We start from the raw sequence: 14692 nt of genomic DNA, 5'->3' as shown, positions 1-14692 counted from the left end.
CACTGGACATTCGTGTGGAGATACCATCTGATGCCCCCGGTCAACTACCGGTTGCAAATGAGAGTGAAAAAGCTCTAAATTTTCGCAAAATTGATTTTGAGCAGCTAATGCGTTTTTTGTCCGGTACGAACTGGAGTTGTGTGTATGACAGTGTGACTGTTCACAATATGGCTACTGTTTTTTGTGATGTCGTCAACCAGTGGCTGAATGAGAATGTACCAAGGAAGGAAACGCGTGGCTCCCCTCCCCGGAGCACCCCTGGTCTCCGAATATTGAAGCGGAAGCGAAATCAATGGCAGCGATTTTTGCGGACTCATCGGTCAGCCGACTTAGCAAAAGAAAATTTCAAACGTGCTAGTGATGATTATAAAAAGACGAACGCTGCGCTCTACAAAGCACATGTTCTAAGGGTACAATTTGGTTTACGAAGTGACCCAAAATCCTTCTGGGGCTTTGTTAATAGCAAACGAAAACAAACCTCTGTGCCATCCAGTGTGATCTACGACAGCAAGGAAGCTAGAAGTTTATCAGAGGCGTGCGACTTTTTTGCAAAGCATTTTTCATTCGTTTTCCAGTCTGAATCATCGACTGACGTCGAAGCTGAGCTAGCTGCATCAAACATCCCGCTCGACGCTGTTGACATGGACACGTTTCAAATATCGCCGGCAATGATCGTTGATGCTGCAAAAAAGCTGAAATGTTCGTTTTCTCCCGGCCCGGATGGCATTCCTGCTGTTGTGTTCCGTCGGTGTGCAAGAGCTGTGGCTGATCCACTTGCTTTTATCTTCAATCGTTCTTTCGAGCAAGGAATTTTCCCTGAGTGCTGGAAAATTTCTACCATGTTTCCAGTGCACAAAAGTGGTGACCGTCAAGATGTCAAAAACTATCGTGGAATAACGAGTCTTTCTGCGGCGTCAAAGCTCTTCGAAATTATTGCCAGCGGTCATATTCTACAAGCTGTAAAATTACATATCTCGAACGAGCAACACGGATTTCTTCCTGGAAGGTCTGTAGCTACCAACTTACTGGAACTAACTACCACTTGTTTGTCGGCAATGGAGCAAAACCCCAAGCAGCACAACTTGTTTCACTACTAAACATTTCACTGTGTTGCAACTGTTCGAGAAGAATCAATCTTTGCGTATGTACCATCAAATATAACTCTCTTGCAATCTAAAAAGCGCAAGAGGTGGAGCCTACGGAAACATCCTTCAATTGCAGTAAAATTGCAATAATGTTGCAAAATACTACAGCAAAAAAAAATAAAATAAAAATATAAAACTGGATTTGATTTATGGATCTTGTGATTGATAGTCCTTCACTCTACCACAGCACTATTCAACACTTCGAAGGGACTGCATGTTGACTCACCATAAAAACCATACGATTATGAAGTTTTGTACTCGGGTTTTCTGTTACTTGATTGCACCATCACCGGAAAAAATTGTGAGTTGTCAAAACGTTGAACGATGCTAAATTAAACATGAAAACACACACAACTTACCTGCAACTTAATTTAAACAAACAAATAAATTTTGAAAGACGCATTGAAGTTACATGGTACAAAATATGCAACTTGATGATTTTGTTTCGTGTTTGCAACATAAAGTGCAGTATGCTTTAGTTGTTTGTTTCCAAATGTCAAACACGTACTGCATTGCAATGTTAATGAAACATTGATCACAACTCGAACGTTTTTGACATCTTGATGCAACTTTTTCGTGCTTTGATGTTTTTCCAATGCCTTTAATGAAACAGAATAGGAACAAGGTGCTTTTTAGAAGATGTTGCGTGTGCTACTTGGGAAGCGCAAGTAGATGTCATCTATACGGATCTGAAAGCGGCTTTCGATAAAATCGATCATAAAGTGCTACTCAATAAACTCTCACGTTTAGGTGCCTCTAATAGATTAGTATCTTGGCTTTCTTCGTATCTAACAGGGAGAACGTTACGCGTAAAGCATGGAACCTGTGTCTCTTCTCCGTTCCATAGTTCTTCGGGTGTGCCCCAAGGCAGTAATCTGGGACCTTTATTGTTCGTAATTTTTTTCAACGACGTGGCATCTTCACTTGGCTACGGGTGCAAGCTTATTTACGCTGATGATCTGAAAATGTATGTAGTAGTCCGTTGCATCGAGGACTGCTATCATTTGCAGAGTCTCCTCAATGTGTTTGTCAACTGGTGTAGCAAAAATAAGCTTATGATCAGCGTCGGTAAATGTGAAGTAATAACTTTTCATCGTTTGAAGAACCCGATTATTTTTGAATATTACATAGATAACATTCTACTAAGCAGAGTTGATCAAGCAATAGATCTTGGCGTTACATTGGACACAAAACTTTCCTTCAACTCGCATTATGCTGCAATAATTAGCAAGGCAAACCGTCAGCTCGGTTTCATCTCTAAAATCGCCAGAGAATTTACAGACCCGCACTGCCTCAAGGCGCTTTATTGCTCGCTTGTACGACCCATCCTGGAAAATGCTGCAATTGTGTGGGCTCCAAATGACGTGGCATGGAATTTGCGAATTGAGCGAGTCCAAAAACGGTTTGTGCGGCTTGCTTTGAGGAGTCTACCATGGCGTGACCCATTGAACCTACCAGCTTATCCCGATAGATGCCAACTACTTGGTCTCGAAACTCTCGATCGGCGGCGCAAGATTCAGCAAGCATCGTTCATCGTCAAATTACTCAACGGAGACGTCGACTGCCCGCATCTTTTATCTTTGCTGAACTTTCGTGCATCAGGAAGACTTTTAAGGCAACACACTTTGATGCAGCATGGATTTCACCGAACTCGTTATGCATATAACCAGCCCATTTGCGCGATGATACGAGCTTTCAAATCAGTTGAATCTGTGTTTGATTTTGGATTGACTACATCTCAATTTGTTAATCGGATAAGAAGACTACATATAGATTAGTAACGTTTCACGTTATTCATTAAGATCAGATCAGATCAGATGAATTATAATAAATAAATAAATAATTGATTCATCATTGCTTCGCTTGTTGTGTCTGTTTCGACTCCTTCTTGTTTTACGAAATTCGATCGCATTTGGAAATTTTTAGTGCTATGCAACAGTGTTATAACCGATCTATTGCACATTCAACAAGAAAGAAAACTAATTATCGTACCTAAGTGCCTGTGATATAGTTTACATCATCGTTTTATATCGGAAGACTCGCATCATTCAATTCAGCATTGTAGCACCGCCATCGCTCATTGTATATTATTGATACCCTTCGTCATCTGTACACTGTGCACCGTTCTGCCATCTAGTTCTGAAATCGAGAATTTACTTCGAATACAGGGTTTACAAAACCGCAATATGCATCAATGTACCGCATGCAACGTCGAGTTTTGCGCAGAAGATATAGTAGTTTCGTGTGATGGCCTTTGTGATGTAGAACGCTTCTTTCATGCCAAATGCGTCGACGAAGGATGTGCATGTTTACACCAAAATATATTCTGGATGTGTGACTCCTGCAGAAAGATTATAGAAAGCGGTCGCCTTCGAATCATTGTAAACGAAAAGAATTCTATAGAGTTCGCTACAAAAACGGAACTGAATTACTTGAGATCTGACCTTGAACAGGTTGCACAGTTAGTATCCGAAATTACTTCCAAACCTAATGAAGCCTTGCCGATTCATCAACGAAGCCACACTATCGCTCAGCACACTTCTCCGTTATCTTCAACAATGTTGGATCAAACTACTTGTGCTTCAGACAACTCGAGCTTGGAGCTGTTTATATCGAATATCGCCCACGACGTGCCAGAAGATGATGTAAAACAAATGGTTTGCGATTAATGGCTGGTAGGGTCATAACTACTCCCACTCTGTACGACAAAGGACAATGTCGAAATGTTTGGTAAAAAATAATAAGTTAAAAGAAAAGAAGCAGAATTACAAAATACCAATTATTCTCAATTGAATGAAAGAAACACAAAATCTCACTTTGATTTATCTAAAGCAATAAATAAAATGTCGACTCACCGATCGATCCCTGGCCTTTGCCAATCAGCAACGTTCTGCGAATAGCGACCTTTGTCGTACAGAGTGGGAGTAGTTATGACCCTACCAGCCGGACTCGATTGTTAACTCCTCGTTGTGGTTTTGGAACCTCTTGTTAGCTCCTTTGTTCCAGTTGATATCGATCTATAGTTATGGACATTATTGGATATCGACTACAACAATACCGGATGCGCCATCCCTGACGCATCAAATCAAGTTTGGATATTATGGATATCAACGACTATAGCACCGGATGCGCTATTCATGATGCACCAAATAAATAGCCTTGGTATTGCTGACGCAGCAAGTGAATGACCGACATCCACAGCGACCCTAGCAACACAGCGAACCGAATGCACCTTGGACTCCCGACGCAGCAGAACCAAGGTGGCAACAACGACGACGACACCAAAGGCCTTACGCAGCAATTAATCAGTCCATCGAACAGTAGGGACAGTTAACCAATTTTATTCAGAGAGCTCAGTTCTAATTTAGACTTAAAACAGATAGGACCTTGATTGTAATGTAATTCTCCCGTTAAGTGAATAAATGTCTTTTTTAAAAAGCTAATTGTAGAGGTCCGTACTTAATTCTATATCGCACGTTCCGCACCCTGATCGTTAAGCTGTGTCCTCCTCGGGTGTTCACGGTATCGTTTTACCGGTCCAGTTGTCGGTCGAATTCTCGGATCCTGCAGCTAATTGTGATAAGGACACTGAATGTTATCTATCTTGCACTCACAACTCTCGTTGGCATCTATGTTGGGTGGTAGAAAATTGTACTCTAGCTTTAATTGTACTCGAAGAAACAAAGAATAATCTCTGCATTCACTCTTTGTTTGCATGAACAATACGAAAAGGCCTTTTCTGTTCTTTTTGTGATACTGCTGAAAACAAATAACTCCACGCCACCACACAAAATGGCTCCCTCGTACACAATCGCTCGGATTCCCTCGTCAGCACTTTACTTACCACGGAAGCGTTCTATTCAGTTTCCCGTAGAACCAACCTCCGATGAAATTTTTCTCTTTTTACTTGCCGTACTTAGCCGTAGAGAACCTTTCTCAACAAAATGGTGAAGTGCTAGCAAATAGGATATCCCAACAAAAAAAAATCACAATAGTCGGAATTCTATTATAGATGTAGCGTACTTTTTCACTTTTTTCCTTATTGAGTCTTTTTTGTACACGCGAAATTCCGCCACTTTAACCTCGTCGCCACTTTGATGTACTGTACCCATGCGATGGAGACTGTGATGATAGAATAATCAAAACCCTGACTGATCTGCTGAGTGTCTACCAAGAGAATAGACCAATGTTCTTTATTCATCGTTACTTAAAGTCGTTCGTGCCCGAAGTTCGAAAGCGCGATTAATGACAGTTCATTGGAACATCGAATGCGCAGGGGCGAGACACATCATATAGGAACGGATGAAATCTTGGATGTCAAAAGATTGGTCGCAGCTGGAGTTGATGTGTCTACGCTGGATTATGTATCCTACAAAACCACGGTTGACGGACGACACCGAAATGCTGCAACGAGGAGTAGAAGCTGGCCAAATGGAGTACGATGTCGGGAGTTCAGGCGCTATTCCACCGTTGCTTGGAGACCACTGAACCGAACCTCATCCATCAATTTAGATCGAAGTGCTATTATTTGATTTGTATAATTGTATAATGAAGATGCAACAGTTTAATTTAGTAATTTCCATTCTGGTAAAACTATTTCATGTAACATGTGGTTTATGTTGTTAGGTGTATTATGTTTGTTATATTTTTAGCTAGAATTTAAAAAAAATCTTTGGAGGTAAACTTCTAAACGATCATCGTTTGTCCAACCTAATCACGTTTCGACGAATTGGGACTGATCTTCGTCGAATGACATCATATTACCCGTGTTGAATTCCAAATACGCTTCGGCAATGGTCAACCAAATCAATTTTTCCTAGGTTCCAGAAACTGGGAGCGACGGACGGTATTATACAATCAAGTGGTGGAATTAAATGGGAAGGTACAAACTCGTCTTATGACAAGTGAAGACATTACACTAAAAGCGCAAAATAATTTTCTTAACACCAACGATTACTTTGGCTTAGGAATTGGTGAGGAGCTTGGCAAAGTTCGTTGACATAGAATTCGTCTCTACCCTTAATCTAACAAGGTACGAGCATGGAAAACCTTTTCATCATCATCGACGACATTGAGAACTACTGTCTCGAGAAGCAACGTGCTTACTTGCATTTGGGCCGACATACTAAGTAGCTGGGAAAACGTTGATGGCCCATAGGAAACTGCGGTCGGTGGAAACGACGAATTTCTCCTTAAGGCTGACCATTTTCTCCCAAGCACGTAGAGTCAGTGAGACAAGCTAGTAGGACAGCAAGTTGACGAGTGGGGTATCCCTGAGTTCTGCGGGTTCATCTAATTTACCCAGTGATCTTACGTGACGTTGGAACTCGTCAACAAGGTCGTGTTGCTCTTGTGGCGACTCTTTCTTAATCGCAGGCCGTCAATGACTTGAAATAGCCGCTGCTTCAGTAATCTCCGGTTGGCATAGTGATTGCGCAATGTATCCCAAACGGTAGGGTCGGCGTCTGCCTCCATATTTGTACTCTCAAAAGTTTTTCGAGCCTCACCGAACGTTATACTGGAACAAAGCCACGATTGAAATAATTCCATTATATTAACCATCGGTATTTGAAAACTCATCATTTAACTTTGGGAGATAGATTTTGGGCTGAAATAGAAACTATGCATCGGATGGTATTGCGTGAAGTTCGGATCTATGAAGAGAGAGATCGACTGGAAGATTTGTTGTGGATTTTTTTTGGCTTACTCATTATTATGTATTCAAAACGATGTGTTTTGTATAAAAGGCCGAAACGTCGGGCAAAACAAAACACATCGTTTTGAATACATAAGACTGAGAAAGCCAAAATATTCCAGTTCGGACTAATTGTACGTCGTGACAGCAGAAAGCCTTTCAGAATCTGGCCTCGAACTCAGCTCTCTTTCATTGTCTAGGTTTTCGGGATCATCTAGCTTTCCGATATCGTCCGTTACATCCGAAAAATCCTGGCATGTCTTGTCCAACGACTCAATTCTGATGGAAATTTGGCGCATGTATCATTTTTTCTACGGAATCACGAAGCACAAACAGGTCTTTTCTTGCCACCACCAACATTGCATTTTCTTTTCTACGTTTTCCTCAAGCGGCATTTTGCAACCAATTTCGTGAACAAACGCGGAATACGAATACGAGGTTCCCTTCTCGTCGCGGAAGCAAACGTTAGTATCATTCCCGAAGTGGACGAAATCCTTCCCGGAACGCTCGAATCGGTCCGAAACTGATAGTTACCGTCCTCCATCACACACGAAATTTCATAACACAATTTTGCTCCAAGGCGAAAGGTACTTCTTCTATCTTCTTCAGTAATTCTATATGATAGCGAACTAATCTTGAACCGCGCAAAATGTCGAAATGGATTACTAACTTTCATTTGAGCATGAAATTCTATGGTAGACAAAATTAGGGAGTGACAAAACCGGCTCAATACTGTATTAAAATTTAGCTTCTAAAACGAGCTATTGTATGCAAAGGAGTCAAATTTGAATTACCTAAATGATCGACTATGTTCTTGCCAAGAAGGGCCTCCATTCTCCAAGATACTCAAACTCGTAAAAAACTTTTACTTTATTCTGCTCTTGTTCAACAACTTTCTAAAGAATATATTTTTTTTTAAATCTATACTCAAGGTGCTGTACACGGTGCCCCTCAGGGTGGATCGAATCCTTTCACGCTGTGGGGATTCAGCTACATCGGTCGGAAGATCGAGCAATACTCATATCTGTGTCCCGGGTTGTTTCCGTGGGTCAATCCAGGACCAGCGACTCACGAAAGCGGTAAGCACACGTTTTATCATCCTAATATGAAAATGGTTGTAAAGTGATTATCTCTACGTTTTAGGAATGTTCGTGACGAAAATGGTCGGCCTGATGTACGCATGCATTTTCTTCTTGGATCTGTTCATGGCGATCGGCATTACGGGTACGTTCTTCTCCTTGGTTTACACTGCCTTAGTTCTTGGGATCTTCTGCATTCTGTTGGTCATTTCGCGGCAACCTCAAAATCGGTAAGTTTGTGTTGATCTTACTAGTTAGTATCAGATAAGTTCTAACTCCATTTACAGATACGCGCTCCCCTTCCTGACGCCGGCGCTTCCATTCGTCCCTACGATTGCTATCACCGTTAACATCTATCTGATATTCAAACTAAGTATACTGACGCTGGTTCGGTTTACGGTGTGGATGTCGCTAGGTCTGATCATGTACTTCTACTACGGAATCACGCACAGTTCGTTGGAGAATCCTAGCGAAGAGTTCGAGCTGACGGTGGATGGAAACGGGCAACAACCACCATCCGGCCAGCAGACCAATCTGAAAGTTCCTTCCCAGAGTAATCACCGCGAGCAGACGGCGGTGTGGGACCGACACGGGTACGAGAATCGAATGGCCACCAATGACGACGGCACGGAACTGCAGTGGGGCACGACCAACAACAGTTGGAACCCGAATGACGCGTGGGCTGATACGACGATCTATGATCCACCCCGTCAGCAGCAAGCTCCAGCGTCGCAGCAGCGGTCGACGCATCAGTACGAATCGACGAATATTTTTCAGCCTCCACCAACGCAGCAGCAGCGACCGGAAGCGAAAAAGGACGGATTCGGGATGTTCTACCAAGAAACTCCCAGCTATCCCACGTGGGATGATTAAGCGGCTAGGGCACGTTTCCATAGTCTCCTCTAGCAATCGTCGGCTAATCTTCCTCATAACTAGCCACAATCAACGTTTGGCTGTTTACACACAGTTGAGCCTGAGCGCACATTGCATACGAGAGAGCACCCGAAGGACTGAAAACGCGATGAAATTCATGGTAAAGCAATCATCATCCCATCATTACAGTTGTTCTGCTGTTATTATTACGAACCTACTAAATACGTTTCTGCTGCTGTCGGGTTTAGTCTTACATATTAGCGTTCTGCATGCATAGGAAATGGCAGCAACAGCCGGCAAGCGCAACATGTGCGGTTTTCCATCAAGATATTAGTCACGACACGATGCACGATGAGCAACATTACAAAGCTTCGTTCGACCCCGAACGTCGAGGGTGAGTTTGCCTCTCGCCTTGTGGTATCCTTTCGACATGTGATATTACATATTGCGATGCAGTTAGTTTTGCTAATTAAACATTAAATGCTGTGGCCGTGCGTACCATTTGATCAGTGAGCTTGCGCTAATTGCGACTAATGACCTTTGCTTGAAAATGCCAGCAGGTTTGCTGATGTTTTTGCTTGAAATTAATTCATTATATTATAGTGGGCGGGTCAGGTGCAGGTAGTCTAATCACGGGGTATAATGGCGACTGTTCCCTAGTCACACATTTAAATATGTCTCATTTTGTTGCAGGAGAAATCTGCTTCAAACGCAGGAGGTGTATCTAAAGTCCATGCAATTCATATAATTTTCATTTAATTTTCAAAACTTCAGTTTAGTACGAAATTATGAACTGATGGAGTTCTAGGACAATATTGGAATTTGTTAGAATGCAATGGGAGACTCAGAATTCATTTCGGAATCACAACGAAAGCGATAGATAATTGCCGGACAAACATTAGAACCTGATAGAGTGCTTATTCAACCAAAATCAATCTTCTTCAGCTAAAGAACTAGCTCATTCAGCTTAAATTGTTTGTTGGATAGTATGGTTAACATTGCGCTAAGGATATGTATTCTTTTCTTTTTATCGTCTGAAGAGGAATTTCGTTGATTGCAGAACTTGACCCTTAAAGACGGATTGCAGTCCAGTACTTATGCAACTTACACGTTCGTTGATGTGATTCTCTTTTTCTTACTTGATACCTGATGAGATTACGCCTAATGGAGTTTCCTTCTTCACAGGATTCGATCTTGGAGCAATCGACCTTCAGGTTCTCTTCAACAGCAAAAAGCCGTCGTGTACGCCGATACCATGAAACCTGCGGTCTTTTTCGGTTTCACTACTGAATAATATGATCGCTTTATACCCCAGGTATTACTCGTGGATTCATGTGACACTGCTAGATGCCGTTTTCCGGTTTACCGCCGAGTATTGTCCGCAGCACCTTACGCTCAAGTACTCTCAAAGTTGGCCGTATAAAGCCAGCGAAATAATCAAAGTAACATACAGGGCGTAACTTCATAAAGCTGCCTGCTGCCAACTGATCCTTTTCCGTAGCCTTATTGTTTTACACCTCTTCAATGGCTTTTCCAACCTTATCTGGTGTACGCGGCTTCAATACTTGTTCATCGTGTAGGATATTCGGATGGCGATTTCTCATTGAGTCTGCTTAAGGTGACACGGGAAGCACAAACAATCATCAAATCGTCATCATTTTCATCATTGTATGCTTAATTTTTTTCTACAACACATATGATTTTGAAAAAGTATCATCGGCAGTCACATCAAACAGCTGGAAACCGAAATACGCCGCTCCAAAATTACGAGGTGGCAATGCTAGAAAGAGACAAAAGATAGGAAAAATAACACGGTGTGTAGTGCCTCCCCGATTCACCTTAATCCACTTCTACCACTTATCTTCACAATTCTTGCTGTCATTCTTCAGGTCAATCTACCTCAATATTTCTCGACCATGTTTACTACGATCTAATCTCACTATCTACAGTAAGACCCTACAACCCCTTCAGATTTTGTTGTGCCTTGCCACAAAATGACAACTTTTGTATTCATTTTCCAAGGCTATAGATGTAAAAAAATCTCCGCAGTACAAAAAGAACGTGCTATCAAAGCATTCATCGCCACAATCCGTGGCGGTCAAATTTTCAAAAATATCAGTTTTTGCAGGTATGTTTTTTTTAGGCGACTATTTGACGCTTTTTTTTCGTTGCGACCAAAAATAAGTGGAGGAGTAGATTTTTTCATATGCGGTACAATATAATATAAATGTAAAAAATGTATTCTAGTTTCGTTAATATTACGACAATTGTGCTAAGCGTATGTTGATTTGTTTTTATCCCAATAAAAACAAACTATCGCAGTAATAGACGCAGTTGCCTATCGTTGCGATATTTTTTGAAGGTCAGTCCTATTATTGCCTGTATTTCTTACGGAGAGCGATACCACAACAATAGGATCTTAGCCATTGGCGTAACAAACGAAAAATTCTAGGGGGGGCTAATTTTTGATAAATTTATTAATAAATTACAAAATAAATTTTCTCTCAAAATCTTGATTGTGATTGGAAAGGTGCATTGTCGGTTCGTCTCAGAACCATCATTTCACAGGAGGTTGAGAGTGAGTGACGAAGTTTCTGTCGTCAGATTCCAGAAAAACTTTATGCGCTTAGAAAGACATATGAGCTTACCCAACAAGCATTGGAGGCTGACCCAAGCAACCAAAAGTACGGATAAGATGGGATGTTTTGGCTTAAGCAGCTTGCATTTTAAGTAATTTTTTGTATAGTTGGAGCGCAAAAGTTAACTTTGAAGTTCTATTAAGGTGCTTGGAACTCGATGTGAACCAAGAGTGAACTAATTGGTTCGGTTAGGAACAAATTTAAGTAAAATGTGAACTTTTGGTTGCTTGGGGATAAAGAGCTTATTTCGCCACAATTTGGCTTGTTCAGCTAAAAAACTAGCTTATTCAATTTAAATTTCTTTTTGGGTAGTGAGACGCCTGTAGAGTTTTATCGATCTGAAAGAATTTCAATTTCTTTCTTATTTAAATTTTTATTACCTCTTCTTGAAAACTCAAGATTTTGCCTTTCTGGAATCTTTTAATTGATTTTCTGGAAATAGCAGTAAAATCCCCCAAATTACCATTCAAAGCTGCAGAAAGAAATGCTTTCAAAATATCTGGATCGATACAGACATATGATACGTAGTATTTGGCTCTCACTTTTTCAGAAAGGCCATGCATCTTTAAGAACTATGAACACGTACACGTAAATACAACACGTACACGAACACGTAAATATGTACAAGTCTACGTTGGTTGACGAAATAAAATAAAAAATAAATAAATTAATTAATAAATAAATCGAAAGATTTAACCTTGTTTGAAGTTCGAAAATTTGTTAAAATAAATTCAATGTTTCGTAAAGAGAGAGATAGGAATGAAGAGAACTCATTCCTGGCAGTTACGCCTACATATGATCAGAGAGCTAGTAAGTACAATATTCGTGCAAAGTGACAAAATTTCTAGGGGAGGGCTAATTTAGTTCTAGGTGGGGCTATAGCCCCCCCTAGCCCCCCTGTAGTTACGCCAATGATCTTACCAATACAGCAAAACAGGCTCAAGGGACGCAATTTTTTAATCAAAAAATGTTGATTTTTCATAATTTTGAACGGAATTTCGTCAAACAATTGGTGTTAGTGGTTAATTCGTAGAGTTTTAGTGGATCCACAATTATGTTTGATGCTAGTACATCTAGAATGGACTATTTTAACACAACCTCAACATTAGGACATACCACAACGATAGGACGTTTTACCCTATGTATATCAGCTGCAAAGTCTCACCACATCTCAAAGGTCTCAACACAACAAAGCCGACACACCTTTCAATTTTTTTTCGATTGAAAATTGCACAACTTTTATATCCTCAATTCTTAAAACGGTACTGGTTCTCTACTCATAAAATGCTACTGATTTGAAACACAGCCCTGAAATATTCATTGAACGCTACTGTTTCTTAATTCTTGAAACGCTGCTACATTTAATCTCAATTCGAGAACTCAACTGTTTACAAACACTATATTTGAAAGCTACTGACTCAAAACGCTACTGATTCCATTTCCGCAAAATGCTGCTGATTCATAACCCTTACCACGGTGTTGGTTCTCATCCATTTTCATTGGTTATAATTCCGCAGAAAGCTCCTGATTCTCAACTATTAAGAGCCTACTGGTTTTTAATCCTGGGAATGCAATGCTAGAACACGACTGGATCTCATTCAACAGAACGCTATTGGTTCATAATTCTCATAACGCTACTGCTTCCTATTTTGCAGAACGCAAAACCAACTTTTTTTTGTACATTTTGGTGCCCCCAAAAACTGAGTGCCTGTTTTGAACGTGTTTTATATACGATGTAAATGATATTAATAATTTTTTAGCATATACTGTTTTAGACAAAACGCTTTATATTGTCGTCGATTCGCTCTAGCTTGGCGATTCTGTTGACGTCATTGGTGGGATGAAATGCATCCAAATTCAGGATCATTTTCAAAATCCGGTTCTGCTTCACCTAAAATTTATAAAATTTATTCCTATGGCTAGCGGCGCAGCTATACCATATTGGGAAGCCGTAGGTTAGAGCTGGCTTGAAAACAGCTTTCGTTCGATACCGTTCTCAACCATTTAGTAAAACGAGGTACTGATCAGAGTCAATCTTCGGACCTCTGACTGTCCGCACATAAATAACATCCGTGAAATGCCACCCATCTAGCAAAACATGGTCTATTTGGTTCCAAGTTTTACCATTTGGGTATCTCCAATAGTACTTTCGGATATTCTTTCGTGCAAAGTAGGAGCTACTGATGGCCATTCGTTTGGCAGCAGATGCTGCGGAGAGAAGGCTTTCCCTTTCCGATTATGAAACGAAAAAAGTCCTCTTTACCGACCTCTGCGGTAGCGTCTCCGACAACAGTTTTCAGGTCCTGATTTGGGTTCTCTCCGTAGGCTTTATCAAGACATTCATAAAACGAGTCCTTCAAGGATAGCAGGCACGTTCAATCCAACCTTCTGCACTTCAAGAGCCAGAAAGCTCACTCGTCCAGGTTCACTTAGGTTTCTGGTATTCCAGGTAGCGGGTTTCTAATCATAGTCCTCATTTTGTTGTCAGGTCTGTGTTCATAGTGCTCTCAGTAAACACATTTTTTGCCGAGATGTGCAACATTTCGCATTGGGATTGCAGAAAAAATAATTAAATGTCAAATTTATTTTATTACTGGAAGGTGAAAAGGGTGACGAAACGGCAACACACATGTAACTCATATACAACCAAATTCGATTACATTTGAGTTGCTGTAACCAAATCAATGTGAGTTGTGCTACTCGGGTTCCCTTAACCAACCCTCGTTCGTAGGTCCTGAGCACTCGTATGTACCCAGAACAGGACTCTAAAATTAAAAGCTTTGTACTGCGCCGACGATGAGGCCGATTTGCTCCAGGATGATACGGAGCGCGACAATTTGGTCCACACATGATTTTCTGGGGCGAATTCTTATCTGGTACTGCCAGACAGTCGTATCGTAACTATTTTCTCCTGCATCCGATTTTTTGCATAGTTACTGTACTTAGTACAGTAACGTGATGCCCCGACAGGTGTCGCACATATTCAGATCCTCTTTTTTCAGGAACTCAACTAAGACGCCCTGAATCCAGCCGGCAGGAAAGTGCCAGTTTCATAGATATTGCAAAACAGTTGATGCAACATTTACGTGTACCAGATTTGAGAAGCTCCGCTGATATACGATCAACACCGGGATCCTTGTTGGATGTCATGCTTCGGATGCCTGCTTCAATATAATATCCAATGAAGGAGCCTCGGAACTGTCATAGGTAAAGCATCGCATCCTTGAAGAACCCTGGCAAGTCTTATCGTGATGTGTCGTG

General features: G+C 41.1%; 2 protein-coding genes across 2 annotated transcripts in view; one reads left to right on the top strand and one right to left on the bottom strand.

Annotated features, from left to right (window-relative positions):
- LOC134221155 (cationic amino acid transporter 3) overlaps window positions 1-10775 on the top strand; it is a 160931-nt gene extending 150156 nt beyond the window's left edge. Inside the window, exons 11-13 of the mRNA XM_062700346.1 lie at window positions 7773-7919; window positions 7984-8149; window positions 8207-10775. Of these exons, the coding sequence (XP_062556330.1) occupies window positions 7773-7919; window positions 7984-8149; window positions 8207-8792 (899 nt within the window). The 3' untranslated portion in view covers window positions 8793-10775. The remainder of the gene's footprint in view (window positions 1-7772; window positions 7920-7983; window positions 8150-8206) is intronic.
- The window catches only part of LOC134225222 (AP-1 complex subunit beta-1), a 292898-nt gene that overhangs the window by 197631 nt on the left and 80575 nt on the right, over window positions 1-14692 (bottom strand). The window lies entirely within an intron of this gene.

The sequence above is a fragment of the Armigeres subalbatus genome, chromosome 3 (assembly GCF_024139115.2).
Source record: "Armigeres subalbatus isolate Guangzhou_Male chromosome 3, GZ_Asu_2, whole genome shotgun sequence".
NCBI classification, from domain to species: domain Eukaryota; kingdom Metazoa; phylum Arthropoda; class Insecta; order Diptera; family Culicidae; genus Armigeres; species Armigeres subalbatus.
This window is presented reverse-complemented; position numbering and strand designations above follow the sequence as displayed.